The sequence below is a fragment of the Pygocentrus nattereri genome, chromosome 12, assembly GCF_015220715.1.
Source record: "Pygocentrus nattereri isolate fPygNat1 chromosome 12, fPygNat1.pri, whole genome shotgun sequence".
Lineage (NCBI taxonomy): Eukaryota > Metazoa > Chordata > Actinopteri > Characiformes > Serrasalmidae > Pygocentrus > Pygocentrus nattereri.
This window is the reverse complement of record NC_051222.1, coordinates 17,632,220-17,652,948: the sequence shown is the minus strand read 5'-3', so window position 1 is coordinate 17,652,948 and position 20,729 is coordinate 17,632,220. Positions and strand designations below refer to the sequence as shown.

At 40.0% G+C, this 20,729-nt stretch overlaps 1 protein-coding gene across 4 annotated transcripts; it reads left to right on the top strand.

Moving 5' to 3' along the window:
- The first annotated feature begins 302 nt into the window (after positions 1-302).
- On the top strand, positions 303-17,568 carry LOC108434740 (ETS-related transcription factor Elf-1-like). 4 transcript variants are annotated; one of them, XM_017710088.1, is made up of 8 exons: positions 303-396; positions 11,083-11,397; positions 11,770-11,929; positions 14,644-14,754; positions 15,436-15,564; positions 15,682-15,756; positions 15,869-16,061; positions 16,167-17,568. In XM_017710088.1, exons 2-8 carry the CDS (start codon positions 11,320-11,322, stop codon positions 17,248-17,250), a joined length of 1,830 nt encoding a protein of 609 aa, XP_017565577.1. In that variant the 5' UTR covers positions 303-396; positions 11,083-11,319; the 3' UTR covers positions 17,251-17,568. The 4 variants fall into 4 exon arrangements, with proteins under 4 accessions (XP_017565577.1, XP_017565579.1, XP_017565578.1 ...); XM_017710090.2 differs by lacking the exon at positions 303-396 and adding an exon at positions 9,339-9,356; XM_017710089.2 differs by lacking the exon at positions 303-396 and adding an exon at positions 10,731-10,860.
- Positions 17,569-20,729: the final 3,161 nt, after the last annotated feature.

Genomic DNA, 20,729 nt, shown 5'->3' with positions numbered 1-20,729 from the left:
AAATAACGCTCTAGAGCCTCCATTGGGTGTCAGCAGAGAGACATTCCGCAAGCAGAACCCTTCGTCCCCCCTTGGCTGAGCTGCTAAGCTATTTGAATATGCTCTTTGCACTCATCTGCCTGTTAACAAGCAACGGGTTATCTGTGTTCCCCTGCAGTGAAGGCTGCACTCATGGTTGCCATGGGTGATGTGGTTTTTGCTTGACTGTTCAATGTCAGGCTGAAAGCAGAAGTGGGCGTAGCTTTCGCGGCAGCAGCGTACGCCCGGCGGGCTGCGCGAAGGGGGGTTGAAAAAAGGAGGAACTCACCTTACAGTGCAAACAACCATTACTACACTCAACAGCACACCACAAACAAGGGGGTTTGGAAAGCAAGTCCTGTGGACACAAGTTATAAGGTATGTCACACCTTCAGGTAGTTCATAAGTAGACAGAGTAAGAGAAAGAGTAACGTGTAAGATGGAAGGTGAAAGATCCAGCTGGGGAGCTTTGCTTTACGACAAGACTAGGCAAAGAAGTCAGAGGAGAAAGTGAAAGCAATAAGAAGTTGGCGGTTGATGAGAGACATGTTGGCTTGTCAGTTGTTCAGAAGGGTTCCCTTTTTTCCACTGATGAAACTTTAACTTGGAGGTTAATGAACGACCGTAAGTCCCTTTTTCTCACGTTACAGAACCAGCCAAAGCAAGGTGAAACTACTTGCTACATTGAGAGAAAACAACAAGCTGTTGGACTGACTGTGTAAAGCCATTCGGTATACAAAAGCACGAGGTTTACTATTATAGGTTTGAGGCCTGTAATGGTAGGCCTCATCAGGCCAAACAGCTGTTCGTATATTGTTCATCTGAGCAGAGTTTGTTCAGATGGCAGTAGGACTGATATACAGTTGTAAGTTGATGTTTAACTGCATTCCTAGCAATAAGGCAATGACTGGATTAAATGATTTGAAAAGTTGTTTGTCATGTAAGGTGCCTTTCGAGTTTGCACCATCATTTACCTGAAGATCATTTGAATTCCTGTATGTCCTAGAACGGACATTTACACTAGACCATAAGCCCTTACAACAGACAGAAAATGTTGCGTAACGAAGTCCCTTTGAAATCAACCCGATAAAGACATCACAGCAGTAGGGGCGTGAAAAGGTCTGGCGAAAAATCAAATATACATAACTTTCCCACTTTCCTCAATTGTAGGCAATTGACCAAGTAATGTAAACTGACTTGTTGAAGTGGTTTACAGCACTGGATGATAAACTGTTATCTACATAAATGCACAAATAGCTCCATGTCGCATAGCTAAAAACAGCAGTAGCAGCCATCTTAAATACCTGAATTTTGCCACTAGGTTTTGCCTATACTTTTGTCCATGTTTTATACATAAGAGAATACCAGTGTGTCAGAAACCATATAGGCACGTCAATCTTAGGTTACTTAATATGATCTGACGAAGACTGCACAATGCTAATTGGTGTACGTAAGTTTCTATTACTTGTTAGCAACTTAGCCTTCTAGCTCCAGTGCAAGAGTAAAGAGGCGCCAAACATCTTGGTTGACTGAAGAGTAAAACTTGTTTCAATTTGATCTTTTGCCAAACTATCACTTTAAAACACGGTTCTTACATGACCAAATCTCTCTCCACGGTCGTGTGGAGGTGGTGGAAAGTGAGCAAGAGCGCAAGCGAGGGAGGGAGAACACATCACAGAAAGCCAACGTGCACCCACACTTGACCATACTTTCAATGTTAATGTTCTGTGAGTGTGCTTTTTACCTCTGTGGCCTGGTGAATGTGTTTGATATGTATATCTAAGGACACGCAGCTCGATCAAGCGCGCACCTGCAGGGCACTGAAACGGACTTATTGCCATCGTACTGCAGCATAATCAAAACACCCACCACCACCACCACCACCCTCCACCACAAAAAAAATAGGCCAAGGTTGATAACAAGGGTGGCAGAGACAGCACAAACTAGTGCTGATAAGCAGTTTGCAACGCCGTTGGCTCGTCTGTTACACTTCTACATGAGAAATACAGCAGGGAAGATAGGAATGGGGGGCTACTCTGCATAACAACGCACATGGTGATAGGCAGAAGAAGTTGTTCAGCTTCTTTGCAGAGAGTTTGACCGACTTAGGTCTTACAAACACAATGTTGGAGGCAGCAGATTCAAGAACTTGGCTTTTTTGCGCATTCTCTCGCTGGGAATTTACGTGAGGGAGGCGTCACCATGAAAGGAGCAAAGTCTGTTTATGAGGTACTGTATAAACATACAGCACTTCATCATATCTTACACACTGCAGGCCACATTCTCTGAAGCTTTCTATGAATTTTTCTAATCACCATTTCCATTTTGATGGTCAGAATAGAATGTCTACCTGCAGCTACCAGCTGTTACACAATGCATGTCAACTGTGACCATTAAAATATGTTCACTGAGCTCTCCTTCCGCACAGGACCACGAGGTGTGTTAACTGTTAAAGGAACAGTTTGGTGAGAAATCAAATGTACACTTTTTTCCCCTTATATTAGATGCAGCCAATCAGCCAAGACGCTTTTGATGTCCGAAGTTTGCTTAAAGAGCTATAAGGCTAATGTAGCTAATGAGCTGGCAAAAAGGACAAAAATACAAATGTTAGAAATAGGGGAACTGTGCAGGTACATGTTTCATTCATCAAGGCACAAACAATGTAAACGTATCCTCAAAGCTGCACCAGTTGTTTTAGGGTGTAATTATGCAGTTTTATCCCCCATGGAAACATTTACATTTGTACCTTATTTTTTTAACACACACACACACACACACACACACACACACACACACACACACACACACACACAAGTCGCTTATCCTCCTGGGTCGCAGGGGTGCTTGAGCCTATCCCAGTGGTCATTAAGTGGAAGGCAGGATGTTTTAAAATAGAACAATAGAATAAAAAGGCTGAAGTCAAGACAGGGTGCATGGAGTCAATGCAACTTTTAAAAAAACTGCAATGGAAAATGGTACAATTATGTTTCTTGATGATGTACCCTTGAGGGCACCACCCCAGTGGCAAAAGGGGATACCACCCCAGTGCCATTTTAGTTTTTTTTTTCTCGAGAGTGTACAGACAAATACTTGAAAAAGGCTGTTTCTGGATATACGATAAATCTTTCAGTTTCATAGCACTGTCAGAAATAAGCAAGTGATCATTTAGGCATGTATGTTTTGGTAATAGTAATTTTAAGCTTCCATTAGTAGCAAGATTAGCCTCATATCTGTGCTGTAAAGCTACAGACACAAACTTTAGACACCAGACATGTCTTGGCTGACTGACCACATTGTGTGCATTTGTAGCTTTGACAAACTATTTCTATAAGATTAAAACAGCAGTTGAGAGGTGGCCGCAGGAGCTTAAAAAAGAAACTCACACACAGCCACTGGGGTCCGGTGGCTGTCTGGCCTCCTGTCTCAGCGTGAAAGTTGAGCCCACCCAGCTTCCTCTGTGCTTTGCCTCTGATAACCGCCACACTTGTTTGTTCCGTCCCCCTCCCCCAACACCTAAGCTCAAGCAGCCCCTAATGCTGGCGTTGTGGAGGCTGTTTGCGCAAGTCAGAGTCAAAGGATGGGTAATATGTTAAGAAATAACAAACTGCATTCATGTTGTTTGCAGTCACTGAAAAACCAGTGAAAAGACACTCCTAGTCATAGATAAACTATCCTTATTTTTACCATTCTGCGCATCTCAGAATAATAGTGGAGATGTCAAACTAAATATAAAAAATAACAGGTGGAATAAGAATGTAACCATAAATAAATTTAAATGCCTATATTTTAGATTATCCCAAGGCAGACACCCTTTGCCTTGATGCAACTTTATACACTTTAGCCGTTCTCTCAAACAGCTTCATGAGGAGCCAGGTGAGAAGCTTGAAGAAGCTCCACATACACTATATGCCAAAACGTTTGTGGACACCCCTTCTTATTAGTGAATTCAGCTGCATTAAGGTGCACTAACTGCTGACACAGCTTGTATAGTCTTCTTAGAAAAGCACTGCCAATAGATCAGGATGCTCTTGAGCAGCCCCACATGAGCCCAAGGTCATCATATCCAATGCCAAGCATAGGCTAGAGGGGTATAAAGCCCCCCAGCATTTAACTGCATCCTCTAGAATGATGGAGCAACAAAAAAACAACCTTTGGGATGAATTGCAGTGGAATTTGTGATCCAGAACTTATCATAAAACATCAATACCTGATCTCAGTAGTGCTCCTGCTGCTAAATGCAATCAAATCCTCGCAGCAATTCTATCATTTACTGCAAAGCCTTCCCCTGCAACAGCAGCAGAGGGGGACAGAATCCTTTGGAGGAGCACTGGAGGAGCCACAAACTTTTGGCCCAAAGTGTACACTGAAAACAAAATTAATTTTGCTCTACTTTCATACATAGGCACCAATTACATTTGTTGCAGAAACAGTTTCTTATAAAAACATTCAAATGGAAAACCTTTTGACTGGTAGTGTGTGGTTGGTTTCATATCCTTTTGCCTTTTGGCCTTTTGTTGATTGGGCACCAAAATCAGGCATTTAACAGTAAGACACTTAACTTTTCAGTAGTGATGCACAATAATAGGACAGATGTCTAGATTTGAGCGATATTTCATGATATATTTATTGTCCTCCAGAAGAACACTGCGCCACTATGCTAAAATGTCTGCATTTTATTCAAAATTTACACATTTTATTATATATATGTATACACACACACACACACACACACACACACACACACACACACACACACACACACACACACACATCACCAGATATGTACACACAAACAGCAGACATTGTCATTGGCCCCCAGTTCTCATATCGGTTCCCTCAATCACCACATTCACATTGGGCATCAGAATCGTCCTTTTGGGCATAAACCATATCTTTCCTAATGTGTCATCAATACATTCAGAGACTTTGGCTTTGTCCTGTCTATTGCATTAAAGTCGGTCGCCAGAGTTGTTGGTCCACGTTGGACAGTAAAATGACTCGGCATATGGAACTGGAGCTTAGCGTCCACCACCGTATCTTACTATCCATATATAAAAGAAGCACGATGCTGCCTTTTCAAGCTTATTAATGATCCTTTTCATCAGAATAACTATATAACTAAGTGTGAAATACATTGGTATTCATTTATTTTCTTACACAAACCAAATAAAATCTAGGAATGTTCATCTTTTTTACATCATGTTCTTTACATATCAAAACAAATGGGATAACAGCCTTGAGAAATGTCATTAAAGAGGAGAATGTCAGACAAAGTCAGACACAGCTGCTTTAGCCTCTACATTAACCCTTAAATATTCAGGACTTCTAATACACACAGTTTGCAGCCCATTTAGTTACTGAATAATACTAACTGGGATGTAGTGAGCCTGGCACTTAAAGGGTCCATGGGTTAAAAAATAAAAGAATTGGTTTGTTAAACATCCACTGGATAAGTGGGCAGACTTTTAATCTCGCTATTAGAATAAAAGGGTACACTACAAGAGCAGGGACTTCACCCAGTGATGGAATGTGAAAGCTCACAACAGTCCCCCAGCTAGGAAAGCACCTTTCTTAGTATTCAAAGTAGTCAAAGGGATTTTAGACGGCTTGTTTCTCTTATGCTGAGTCAGCGATATGAAACATCCACACTGACCATAAACATATTACCACATTTTAAAAGCTGAGAGAAATTTTTCGAAGTAGATTTGTCTTCTGCACCTGCTTTGGCTTATTGAATGTGGCATGACACTGGCATAGGAGTACGTATTACTGGCAATGAAGAGATCTGCTTCATGGTCAGATGACATGGAAAATGACAGATATGTTTTAGAGACGTATCAAAATCCTTTCGATTTTGGCTGCCCATCTAAATGATGCCCCTTAAATGAGGAAGAAATGATATCGTATTGAGAGCTGCAGAGGTTTAGTTCATGTTAAACCTTAGCTCATGTTCACTGCTTATTTCATTTTCTTTTTGTACATAAATTAAAGGGTGACTTCCTGCTTAATGCCCTGATTTTTCAGCTTTGAGAAGCAAAACATGGCTCTAAACATATTCAAAGTCTAGATAATTAGGCCTGTGGAGGATCTAAAAAGGCTGTGGAGAATCTACAAGACTTTCAAGTCTCCTTAGAAGCTGCTGTTTTGGAGGCAACTGCAACAACGACAATAAAGTTCACACCAGCGGTTGCCTAAAAGAAACAGGTCATCAAGCCAGCACTGCTGTTTGTTTCATTTCCTGGCCCACAGCAAGTAATAACCAATCATTTTCTGTCTGGGGTATTTCAGAGAAGTGATCATACTTCTACAACAGCTACCTATGAGCTGATTGTGTGACTGATTGTGAATATGACCAGTGCATGAAGGCTGTAAACGCCACAAGCAACCTGCCCAAGCACCTAATCATGCTAATACGAAACTAATGAGAGGAGAGAAATGCCTCCGTTGAAACAAGAGAGCCCCAACCTCACCTGAATAAACCTGATTTTCATTCAGGAACAGCTCTCTTAAGCTGTTTTTATTTCAAGACTGTCAGCTGAACTGTTTCTACTGACTAGCTTCTAAGTTTTTGAATAGCATTTGCCTTTCAGAATTTTCATCAAGCACTAATCTTGCTCATCTTGTTCAAAAGCAGGGATGCTGATGTTTTCACGATTATGAATACGACAATGAATTGCCATGTAAGTAAGTGCAAATCCCAATTTATCTTTTTTTTGTATGCAGTATGCAGCCATTAAATTACTATACTATCAGAAAAAAGGTATGAAACATCTCAGTCCCTTTAGTCAGGGACCACAGTCAATTGCAGTTATATTTTCTACATTGTACTGACTCCACACACCCCGTCTTGTCTCCAGGCTTTTTTTATTTTATTGTTCTGTTTTAATCATTAGGTTATGATATATACAAAAAAGATAGAAATGTCTACTTTTCCAATGAGAAAACCTCATTTAAGATACACAATTGGACCTTAAAACCACTGTTGTACATTTGACGATACATTTACATTGTTTGTACCTTCATGAACAAAAAATTGTACCTGCACAGCACCTTAATTTCCAAGTGTACCATAAAAGTGACCAACTTTTAACCGGTTACCTGGTTTGTCTCCTGACTGTTGATATTTAGTGTACTGAAGACGTGCGCCACTTAAGCTCAAATAAACAAACACCCCTTTGAAGATTTTTTAACAAGTACGAAATCACTCACTACCATCCCCTAAAGGTGTTATACCACCGAAAATGCATTTTCTGCTTTCCTCAGTTTAACTGAGCCTCAACCCAACTCAGCCAATTTACATTTGGTTTGTTTGCAATGTACAATTTCAATCATGTGCATAATACCTAACTGGTAGATTGGTAAATTATTTTTTAACAAAGGACTGTTGGGTTTCTGTTTGTACTTTGCAGCTGGTACAGATTTGTATGGGCTTTAGAGCGTAAGTAGAGATGGGTAGTGATACTTACTTTTTCCAGGAAGTAATGAGTAAAGTAATCCCATTACATTTTAAGAGAATTAGACATTTTCAATCAATTTGACCTCTACTTTGTAGAGCATACCACTATTTTGTAGATGTTCTTTACTCCTACCCCCTGCCTGCAGTGTCAGGTTATCTGGCACTGGACGTCTAGCTATCCCTTAAAGTCAGACTGGTCAACACTGAGGGCAGAACTTTTAGCATCATGACCAGTAAACTATGGAAGTCTTTACCACAATCCTTTTAAGTCTGCTCTTTTAAAAGCCCAGATTAAAATATTTCTCTTTTTTCAGTACTTTAATCATCCTGGAATTTGAACTTATACAAGGTGGTTGTTGTGTATGTTGGTTCTGCGTGACTGTAGGTTTGGCATGCTATATGATTTGACCTGGTTTAGTAAACTGCAGTGGTGGACAGTAACTAAGTAAAAGTAATTTGTTACTGTACTTAAGTAGTTTTTATGTGTATCTGTACTTTACTGAAGATTTTCCATTTTGGGGCAACTTTTTACTTTCACTCCACTACATTTCAAAGTCAAATATCTTACTTTTTACTCCACTACATTACGAGAAATCTGTCGCTCCTTTTGGTTTATGTGTGTATAAAAACGTAACATCAAAACAAAAGAAGCACGAAGCAAGAACACCAATCAGGGCACAGCACGCACTTTATTTTGAGTTTGGATATACCGACTCAGTGCAGCACACGGAGAGTCTATTCTACATAAATGACAAACTAACTTAACTTTGTGTAAATAGACCACAACATAGAAAGATGGACACATATGCAGTCGTGACTGACGTGCCTTTTTTCTGAATTTATACAAGCACTTTCATTTTATAGCAAATTTGTTTTTTTGCTAGTTTATGTTTTTGAACAGAGACCTACAGATGCAATATAGTAAAGGAAAACTCATTTGTGAAGCTGAGTTTAAAGCAAGTTTTATTACATTTAAACCTGTTTAAATTTAAACAAATTTTTACTTAAAGGTTGTAATTAAATCTCACAATGAAACTTTGCTTGTTCATAAAAAGAGCCACTTGGTTCTACCTAATGGAAATTATTTGCCTTCAGTGTTTTGTACTTTTGATCATTTTAATAGACATCAGTGTCAGACTAAAAACATTATATTAAAAGATGTTACAAGAGTGACACTGGAGTATTTTCACCTAAAATTTGTTAATAGTCTTGTTATAAAAATGATAAGAGGACATCAGAATCATAATTACTCTACTACTTTTACTTTCGATACTTACGTACATTTGAAGACAAATACTTTTGTACTTTTACTCAAGTTGAGGTCTAAAGGGAGGAACTTCTACTTTTACTGGAGTAATATTTTACCTTGAGTGTCTCTACTTTAACTCAGGTACATGATTTGTGTACTTCGTCGACCACTGGTAAATTGTACCATACGTAAGCAGACACAGGTGTACTATCTATAGGAGAACAGAAATGTAGCCCTAGGGAATGCCTTGAAGCTGGAGGAACCTCCAGCAGTCCAGGTGTGCCTTGCACTAGGCCGGTTGTCAAGGTGCTGTCACCATGCTTACGTGTGGTAATATGACACCAAAGGAGGGAGTGGTGAGGTAAGGGGGGGATGGGTGACGGTGATAGAGAGAGCAAGAGAGAGAGAGAGAGACTGATTTTCATAGGACAACAGCATTATTGGTGCAGCTACAAACAGGCTTTTCAGGTATAACCCAAAACATTTACCTACACCCTTGGGATTTCTAGACAGTTGCAACCATACATACAGCAACTGAGTGAGATCAAAGCCACTACGTCGTGATCTCAGAGTCAGCGGTATGAAAGGCAATGCTCATCAAAAGCACTGATGAAGCAGTTACTTCTACTTCAGGTAATGCTGACATCTACTGATCTCACTTATTAACATTACTGCAGCAGGGCTTTCTACTCAGTCTAGGTGCTCTAGATGGTTGTTACTGAACTTTTACATTATTGCTATATAAGCTGAACATGGAAATTGTATTTACTTTGATGATCTTTTGAAGGATGCTGGATATCAAGGTTTATAATCTTCAGATGAAATGTGTAGTTCCGCTGGTTCAGCTATTTAGCATATTAAGCATGATGCTGAAGGGTGAAAAATCTTTGGCTCGTTCTGAGAAAAACTTGTTGACAGACTGCTTTGCTTTGTTGATGGGTCTGCTGGGGGTGTAGTTTCATGTGTTGCTTTGTTTCTCTATGAAATGGAAATGTATTGCTAAATGTCCTTACGTTACAAAATCTAGAGTATATTGCAGTATGTTGTCATTACACTACAAAATTAGGCAATACAATTAACATACTGTGAAGAACCCAGTCACAATAAATGTTTTTTCTGCCTGTTGTCAGTGCCTAAAAAATAATGACCAACTTCATGTTTCATTAAAAAGACAGCCTAGTTAGTACTGTTTAACTGGACTTACAGAAACATGGAATAACAATCTGTATATTCACTGCATTTGATAGTATTATTTTTAAAAGTGGCTCTGCTGGTTCTTTTTTATCTGCTCCAGCTAATGAAATCTCCAAAAAACTAAGTATCATGATGTATATTGAGATGAAAATGTAATACATATTGTTATACTTTCTTCGCATTACCAATCACTACAATATGTTTTTTGTATAAAACCCCTTTAAACTTCAGGCTTTAATTCAATTGTTCATCTTAAAACTAAATATTCAGTAACTACAATAAAGTATTTGTTAACTACTATAAATCCAGTGTGTAAGTAACGTAGATATAAGATATAAGAATAACTGAAGTGCAGACCCACATACAGGCCCTTGCATTTGTTCATGCACTACTGGATATCATTTATTGTGACAAATACTGAGTAAGCAACAGTGTCTTGGTTGTGAACTTTAATCTGCTCGTTCACAGCCAACTCTGTATTAATGGGCAGTCTGGTTGGAGCCATAAAACTGCACCACTCACAGCTCCAAAATGAAACGTTTTCTTTAGAATGTCAAATTAAAATGATGTTTAAACTCGTTAAAAAAAGCGTAAATAAAGTGGGTCTGGTGTGGTTCAGAAAATGACTCTCAGGAAGGCTTAAGTCCAACTCTGACCTTTGTCTAACGTGTGTTCTGAGGGCTTCTGGTTTGGTTTCGTTTCCATTGTCGGCACTGCCATCCATTCTCTGAGCCTTTCTGCCATCCTGTCTGCAGCTGCTGTTTCTACCCACTCTCGTCTGGCCTGACGTCAACAAGACACTTCCTTCCTGTTTCGTGCATGGTGTGTCTACACTGAAAGATAAGGGAGTGCAGCTACAGCAGACATGGAAAGAGAGAGAAAATGTTGTTTACAGAGTCTGGAAGCAGCACAGTGACGGTTGGAAAGGGAGCGGAAAGTAAATGTTAGTAGATATTGTTCTGAACTGGGATGTAACATTTGGTCTACGTTTTTATCTGTTGATCAGAAGGGATACGTAGGAACCAAAGATGAAGAAAATGGATAATGTATTTACTTGTTGATCCTTTGAACGATGGTGGATATTCGTAGAACTGGCATGATGGCGAATAGCGCACCGAGGCGATCTTGAATGGCAGAACTAACCTGCAGTGTTCCTCTATCACAGGTTGAGAGTTTCAGCCCTGTATCACCACTGGAAACAACTTCAGTCAGGCAGCATCGAAGTGAATCCACAAGTGCTTCTTCGATGGTATTGCAACATGGATCTTCAGACAGACCGTCCTTTATTAGGCCTTAGAGGGGCCTGCACGCTGAACTAGGCCTTTTTGGAACTGTAACTAGTCTCTGTACCCTGGAAAAGGCCTGCTGTGATGACACCATAGAACTCCCACGCGAGTTCATTATGGCCGCTGCAGTTCAGCAGACCGAGAGCGCCTGGGAGGGTGCAAGCAAGCAAGAGCAAGATGACGACAGTTTGCAGGTAAGCACCATTAATATCGTTTCACTTTAGGTCTGGCCGTGCATTTGGGTACTTCCAGGATGCTATTCAAAGTAGGTCTGACGTAGCCAAATGCCCCACATGGAAAAAAAAGGCAGAGAAGGTTGAAAAAAGTTGAGAACTCATTTCTATTGTTAATTATTCATGTGCTGGTTTACTGTGTGGGATACACTTATGAAAGCTGTGAGTGACCCTGATTCACTCAACCCACTTCTATTATGGAACAAGCTAATGCTGTCGACAGAGAGAGGGAAAAAAAAAAAAAAAAAAGATTTTCATGCCGTGCTATATCGAGAACTGTCTGACACTTCAGCCATAATATTACAGCTTTTTTCCCCTCCATGCTATCTGCAGCTGGCAGATCCATCAACTTTCCCAGCAGTAATTGTGGAGCAAATGCCACACACCCACCTCCTCAACTACTCGGGGCTGACTTGTGAGCAGCCATTGACAGGTGGTCACCTAGAAACAGGGCTGGAGCAAGAGACTGTGGAGGACCTACAGCAACTGACAGGTGAAGTACAATTTCCGCTCACGTTTCGATTGAAGTCCTCGTAATTGTGTTTCAGTTCGTCGTATCGGCCTCTGACAGTGAGGGCCCAATCTCACAGGCAGCATGAATGGGTGCATGTGCACAAAATGCTAAAATTCAGGTCATGCTCTGACATGCATAATTTGCATATTTAAGGCCATGCTCTGTAGGCAAAGATGTAGGCTACTGAAGCTCACACTGGGGATCCTTTCTACTTCACAAGTTTTAATAATTATTATTATAATCACTTTTAAAAATTAATGTTAACTTTATGCTTTCTTTTAGGTGTAGGCTGGGATAAGAAACCCAGCTTTAAATGAGCCAGCAATTACATTATTTTTTCTTTGCAGAGCCTACACTCGCCTCCAGAACCATTTAATAGGTTTTTATTTTGTGAAAATGCTTTCACATTAACTTTTTGACTGCTGAAATATGCCTTAGGATGTAAACCCTGACTCAAGTGAATTAGCAGTGAAGTTCTTTTTCACTTAGACTCTCTTCTGTTTCCCTTTAAAAAACATTTTCTTCCAGGTGTTAATGTGTTTTCCTGTTTGGTGTGTAGGCTAGGATCTGTCCAGCTCTTTCTAAAATCATTCCCCCTCAAGCTTTAAATTTAAAGAAAGAAAGAAAAAAAAAAGAACAAGGTTTTCAGGTCTTCAGTCTTGTTATTTAAGGAATACATTTCCAAGTTTTGTATTTGAGATATATTTAATATTCCATATTAACTTGTTCTGTGCACAGCCCAGAATAGCTACCAGTGAGATGGTCTTTCTTCGGACAGCACAGACTACAAATCCCTCTACAACTGTTTTAGTTAAAGTTTAATTTACTCAGCGTACGTAGATATAACTCATTTTCACATTCGCTTGCTTGTCGTGCAGGCTGGATATAACCAACTTCTGCTTTCCTAGTTACTATCTTCCCTCTGAGTCTACATTTCCCCATTGAATTGTTTTTCTTGCTTTATTTTTTTAAAAGGGAGGTAAATGTATAAAACAAAAAAAAGAAAAACACATTTACATCGTACATTTTAGTTTGAATGCTAGAATGTTTGCGCTCGGCTAGCGGCCACGGTTCTCCCACAGAGGCCTCATTAACCTTAAATACACGCCCTTGCTCGCGTGTTTACCTGTTATCTATTGAATAACTAATAAATCAGCTCTTTCATAAAGAAAGTCATTTTTCACATTTCTGCATGTGGCTGTTTCGAGTCCACTCACGGGTCCGTGAACTAGCACACAGGCCCACCTCTCACGTGGGCCGCCATATAGGAAGCCGCCTGCAGCAGAAGGGTGATGTCCACCATGGTGGGGATGGTGGAGGGAGGGAGCCAGGAGCTGCTCGGCTGCAGTCGAGCCGACTATGAAAACATTTAAGCCGCTCTTAAACTTCCAGTTTTCGTCTAAACTTTAGGTCCTCCGCGCGTTTTCCAGGTATCGAGCCGGAGAAAAGTAAGTTTCCCTGGTCTATTCGGCGCGAGGGCACTTTCACGTTAGTTGGCTAACCCAGCTGTGTGTCGGGGAGATGGCTTGGTTAGCTGGGTTTCTCTGTTTGTAGCCCATACAGCGCACGAAACGGGGAATATAACACGTGTTTAGCAAACCGAGGCGCTGCTGCAGGCTGTAGTCAACTCTTAACACGGTCGGAGGTGCTGATAAGCAACTTTTGTGGTGTTGTTGTTGTTTGTTTGGTAGCTACTGTGTGCTAAGACCTGTTAGCCTCATAGCTGCCATAGTTCTCATAGTTGTCGCTTATCTCAGCCTGACTGAGTTCCTCCCTCAGGTCAGTTTGTTCGCTCTGGCCACTCTGTTTTCACAAAGATGTGTAAATTTGAAAGAGCTGACCGAACGGAAACCGAAAAGGCTGATGGTGAAACGCTAAATGAAATTAGAAAAAGCAGACTTAAAGGGGAATACCACCGAATTTTCTAAACGTCTGGATGAGTAAACGGTTCAGATGTAAACAGAGTCATTCGGAGAGAATTGGTGTGAAATGCTCCATCGTAGAGAAACGTACCTAGTCACAGTTGTTCACAGTGGTAGTGATGGGAACCAGGCGTCTGACGAGTTTAAAGCTCCTTCACAGGATGTTATAATATTAGATATGGTTATGAATACGCCGCTTGATGTCCGAGGCACTGTTTTTACAAAAGTTATGAGGCAAGGATTTGGCCTAAAACAAAATATTTAAAGCGGTTAATAACGGAGGGATACATGTAGGGTGTGGTGGGTCAAAGTAATCCCTAAAGAAAAAACCTTTTTCCAGATTCATCACTATTTTACAATAGTCAGCATGGCATATAAAAAGGCAGGACACATGTAGCTTGTTTTGGATAGCAAATAAAATTGCAGCTTTTGTGTGGTAGAGATTGAAACAGCTGGTTCCTATAACCACCACTGTAAATAAATCAAAGTTGGCAGGTTTGTCTAAGATGAATCATTTCACATCGTGATTTTATTAACATCTTAATGATTGAATTATACAGAATTTTTTGAAAAAAAATCAGTGGAATTCATTTTTAATAACGCATAAGAGAGATTTCTATGTTGTCAGAAAAGACAGCCAAAAGTTTTTGGTTTCACTGTATTTGAAAATAGCAGTAGCACTGGCCACTCAGGCGTGTTGTCAGGTGGCTTTGCCGTATTTTTGTCCTGTGAAACTGGCAGCTGATGTGTTGCTTTCTGTTTAACCTTCAGTGGAAGCATATCAGAGTGGTAATGAGGATACTGTGGAGACGGCAGAAGCTGCTGAAGCCTTGCTGAATATAGACTCATCTGGTGCGCTGTCCCTGGACGAGAAACATTTCTGTGAGTAGATGGGGCTGTTAAGCTTCTTCCTTCTTAAAAGTTCTTCATTCTACAGGGGTTCACTTTCTCACCTTTGTGGAAATCTTGTTTTAACTGGAATGTTGATCTATATTTATGATTCTTTATTTTAAAGGGAAATTCAAAATTTTCAGACTTATTTCAGAAATAATTTCATTAAGATGGTCATTCAGAGGGGTTTAATATATTAAGAAATAAAGCAAGTCAAAATTATTCACAGCAGTAATTGGAACCAGTTGTCTGAAGTGTGTATTGCCTCTAAAAACTGCCTCACAAAGTTATTAGACAACATGATAAATATGTGCCCTGATGCCTGAGACATTGTTTTTGAAGTTTTGAGGTAAGGTTTTGGAATAATGTTTTGAATTTTTTAAAAGTGCATTAAAGATGAAGAGGTACATGCATGCTGTTCTTAGGCAAAATGGTCCCAAAAGAAAACTTTTGCTTTGTAGACATTGTGACCTTGGTTCCTATCAGCACCACTATAAAGAAATCTGAGTGGGAAAGTTTCTCTAGAGTGCACCATTTCCCCATTAAATCACTCATTGATTTTGCTTACATAGTTCAACATTTAAAGTATGTAGAACTTTTGAAATTATTTGGAAAGCAGTCAGAAGCCAAGTTATTCATTTTTTGTTGTTTTTTCTTTGTCTTACCACATAGCATACGCATTTTTGACCTCACCTCAGGGAGAGGGTCCCCAGATTCTGACGGATAGTTTTGTTGGACAGCAACAGTGGTTCCAGCTTCAGAAAGGCATCATGGAGGAAAACAAGCCAAAGGCTAAGAAAGGTGATTTGAAACTGTCAACCTAAAACGGTTTAAGATTAACATTAATTAGTTTTCTAATTTGAGCCTGGCTTGTTTTGTTGTTATTAATACATGGTGGTACCATTTTATGTCTCTCAGCTAGAAAACCAAAACGACCAAGGCCGCATTCACCAATGCCTGACATTACTGTTAAGAAAAGCAAGGACAGCAAAGGTGAGAGCTTTTTTTTTTCTTTCTTCATTACAATTCATTATGGTTTCTATTGATGAAAAATATTTGAGAAATTATGACCACGACAGTAACAGCAATATTGACTTTCCTCCAGGAAATACATTGTACCTTTGGGAGTTCTTGATTGCTTTACTGCAAGACAGGAATGCCTGCCCCAGGTATATCAAGTGGACCAATCGGGAAAAGGGCATATTCAAGCTTGTGGATTCCAAGGCTGTGTCTCAGTTATGGGGCAAACACAAAAACAAACCTGACATGAACTATGAAACAATGGGAAGAGCACTCCGGTAGGTTTCTTTTGTTTTTTTACTTTTCTCTTTCCATGCTTGTTGTTTACTTGTTACCTTCATTGTGTTAAATGTGGGTCGGTTTGCCTCTTTTGCTTTTAATAGATACTACTATCAGCGTGGTATCCTGAATAAAGTTGAGGGACAGAGACTGGTGTATCAGTTTGCAGAGATGCCAAAAAACATTGTCTACATAGGAGATGACGATGATGGCAGTGGTGCCAGAGATAATGCTGTTCAAAACGAGGATGATGAACATCCCTCCAGTGACCAGAGCTTTAACTGCTCCCCTCCCCCCCAACCAAAACTGTTCCCAAACAAAGCGCCCAGCGCTCAGACCACGAAAGGCCGTACAATGGTCAACGGTAGCCAGCGTGGAGCGGTCCAGCATGGCGTTGACTCAACAGGCACCACCAGGGCCGCTCGTCCGTTAGGTCTTATTCAGCAACAACATCTGCCCATTGTTTCTGCTGAGATGCTGAGGACTCTCCAGAACGTTCAGTCCATCCAGCCAGGTCAACATGGTTCAGTCTTTCGCACTGCTCAGCTATTGGAGAGCCTCCGTGAGAAGCAAGCGACCATGGAAGTACAACAGGAACAGCTGGAGGTTCAGGCCAATGAGGGGCAGGCAGACAGCCAGGCTACTCAAATTGTTACGCTGCAGCTGGTTCCAGTAACACCCACTGAACAAGGAATGGATGGGTCCGTGATGACCTCTCCTCAGTTCATTATGCAAGCCATTCCAGACTCAGAGGAGGTAACCTTTGTTTTGCAGGATGTTGCCTTGGATGAGTCTTCGTCAAATCCAAGCCAAGAGGAACCCACCCACTGTGAGGTGGTAACAACCTCTAATTCAGGGTCAGGTGGTACCAGTACCTCAGTAGTGACGTTTGTTGGAGGAGGGCAGCACCTGGTGACTCAGCCTCCTGGTACTGTTATCCATTCTGTTGTCACAGCAACAGAACCAAAACACATCTCAGGTCAAGTCGGCCTAGACCCAGAACCCAAAGAACTGTCTGAGACCACAGAGCTAAGTGAAGCTAACCACTCCCAAGATGAGCATCACATTGCAGATATGGGCATGGGGAGCCCCTCTGATATGAAGATGGAGCCCCTAAGTGTTGTCATCATTAATGACTCTTGGGTGGGTTACACTTCCAACAGTGAGACTGTGGAGTCTTCAGGCTAAGCTCAGGCTAGATTTTGGAGTGAATCATCTGTCCAACACCATAAAGCCTTACTCATCACATTCCTTTGGGACTTGTACATGCACTGGAATTTAGTCACTCCTCTTTTTTTTTTTTCCCCCATTGTTTCTTGCACCATGTTTGACTTGCTATGCTATGAAATCTTTTAGTTTGACTTGATTATGCAACTTTTTCTAATCTTGAATCCTTTTTCTTCACTTAAGTGCCCTAAATAATGTACTGCAATGTTATGCCTCAGGGTTGTACTGATGATGTGTCAGTTATGTAGCCATGAAATAAAAAGCCAATCTCTTTTGACAGATCTATCACAAATGAATGAAATTACCGTTTAGCTGTTAAAACTAACTGTGACTACTGTATTTGAGAGGAGATAGGAAGGAGTTTATGTAACCTCAACTAGCAAACAACTAGCATGTCTAAAACAACTTTAGTTTTTCTTTTTAAATGGTGATTGGATGTTGTGTACAGCAGTATGGTTAAATGCAGTCATGTGGTCATGTCATATGATTACAATCATATTGCCATATTGTAACAAAGACCTCATTCTTACCTGAACCAAATACCCGACTTTGCTCTGTACAGTAGTAAGGCGTGCTTTATTTTTAATGACCCTTTTTTTTGCTTTTTAAGAAATGTCAATGTGTGGTGGCATGCTTCTACTGCGGTCATCCATTATTTATTTTTAAATGATACACTCATGAACATAATACCATGAAATATGAATTTAGGTGGTTCACAGAAATGACAATCATTTAATTCGACTCCAAATATGTATATGTAATGGGAGTGGGCAATATGGCAATATTTCAAGACATTCTCAAAACATGATATACATTGGAATATTTAGTTTTTCTGTGGCATGATAAGTGACAGACAGAAAAGTAAAAAATACTATCAAAAACTATTAATACAATGATTTTTCTCAGTGATCTGCATACTGTGCTGTACTAAATCCAATAAATAAGACTAGTGATGCTCCCTTTTTAGTGAAACGTGCAGTTGTTGGTCTTTAAATACTGATGACATCCATGATTTACTCAGAAAAGCATATTGTGACATAATTTGATGTAATATCAAAATGACATCGTATTGACCACCCTAAAGCATAACGTGGTCTCAAGGAGCTACAGCACTGCAGCATAATATTATTTTTAACATTTTTTCCCATGCATATTTCAAAAAAAAGTTCAGCATTGTTTACTTTATCTGTTGTCTCAGTTATTGTGGAGCTCAGTCATGTTAACATAGACCGTGTTTCTCAGCTTTGGGTCCAAGGTACTTTGGTCTGATTATTTTGCATATTTTCCATTTTGATAAACATATTCCATAATGATTCCATATTCTTTTTGTCTGCATACATTCTTAAGTAAAAAAAGCAAGATTTTTAGGCTTGAATTAATTTACGTAGATGAATCTATGACCAAAAAGGAAGGATTCCTGCTCTGACATTTCTTTTGTATATGCCTGCAGTTAAGTCTGTTCAGCCTCCTCTGTGTTTGGCTCTTATCTTCAGTCTGTTAATGTGCTATATTACTGACAATTTTAACGGTTGAACGTGACTCATGTTTGTTTATTTTTTTGTTTTCATACATCTCACATTATATATTAATGGAAAAAAGCCTGTACAATGCTTGTGGATAACAAAGCCATAATGACGATGTCTCTACTTATTATATCTTTGAAAATGACTCATTTTTTGCTTATATTTGATGCAATATCTATGCAGTCAAGGGAGAGGTCTTATCTGAACCTTTTGCTGACATCATTGAACATGAAAAGATTAAGAAGCTTTTTATATCACTTTGATTTTGATCTATTTTATATTGCAAACGGTTGTTGAGTTATACAGCTTGTATTTAAGAAATAAAATATTAAGCATTTTCAACAAATTTGGAGACTTTGAATAATTTCTTTTGTAGTGAAACCTGATAGCTGAAATAACTATTATACAGTGTGATCAAGAAGGTGGTTTCTTACTGTAGTACACGGTCATTGATTAGTGTATTAGCTGGTAAAACCTTGTTTCTCTGCTTTCAGAAAAAATATCCAAAGTAGATTTATATACATAAACTGACTGGCCACTTTAATAAGTACACCTACCGTGTATCTACAGTCCTAGTCCACTTTATCAGTTTTACTTACCATGTACAAGTGGATCAAACACGAGTTTTTAAGTACTGTCCACTGTATTACACACACCTGCATTGTTGGTCCACCTTGTAGATGTAAAGTCAAAGAGAGTAGCTCACCTGTTGCTGCACAGTTTGTGTGTCTCATCCTCTAGTCCTTCACCAGTGGTCACAGGACTATATTTCCAAAAGTATTCGCTCGTCTGCCTTCAAACGCATATGAACTTGAGTGATATCCCCTTCTTAATATAATGTCAGCCCAACCTTTGCAGCTATAACAGCTTCAACTGTTCTGGGAAGGCTTTCCACAAGGTTTAGGGGTGTTTATGGGAATTTTTGACCATTCTTCCAGAAGCACATTTGTGAGGTCAGACACTGATGGCGGATGAGAAGTCCTGGCTCACAGTCTCTGCTCTAATTCATCCCAAAGGTGTTCTATAGGGTTGAGGTCAGGACTCTGTGCAGGCCAGTCAAGTTCTTCAACTCCAAACTCGCTCATCCATGTCTTTATGGACCTTGCTTTGTGCACTGGTGTGCAGTCATGTTGGAACAGGAAGGGGCTGTCCCCAAACCCAAACATTCCCACAAAGTTGGGAGCATGAACTTGTCCAAAATCTCTTGGTCTGCTGAAGCATTAAGAGTTCCTTTCACTGGAACTAAGGGGTCGAGCCCAACTCCTGAAAAACAAACCCACACCATAATCCCCCCCTCCACCAAACTTGGCACAATGCAGTCACTCCAGAGAGCATGTCTCCACTGCTCTAGAGTCCAATGGCGGCGCTATTTAAGTACATTTGAAGCCAAATACTTTTGTATTTTTACTCGAGTGAAGAAACAGGTGTCAATTATGGCCCTAATTTAAAGAAGGAGGGCAGCAAATGTTGTACCTGCTGGTTTTAGCCCTTGCTCAGTGAGTGAAATGGGCTCTTCCAGACATTGTACCAAAGGAGAAAGAACTTTAATCAAGAAGTTGATTGGAGAGGGTAAAACATGAAAAGTACAGAAATTAATTGGCTGCTCAGCTAAAATTCTCAAATGCTTTAAAATGGCAAACAAAACTCGAAACACGTGGTAGGAAAGGAAATACTACCATCCACTCAGATCATAGAATAACAAGAATGGCAAAGAAGCATCCAATGATCAGCTCCAGGGAAATCAAAGATCTTCAGTTACCTGTAAGTACTGCAACAATCAAAAGACGCCTACGTGAAGCCAAACTATTTGCAAGAAACCCTCATAAAGTACCATTGCTGAAAAAAAGACGTGTTCAAAAGGTTAAAGTTTGCCAAAGAACACACTGACCGGCCTAAAGAGAAGTGGCGCAACATTCT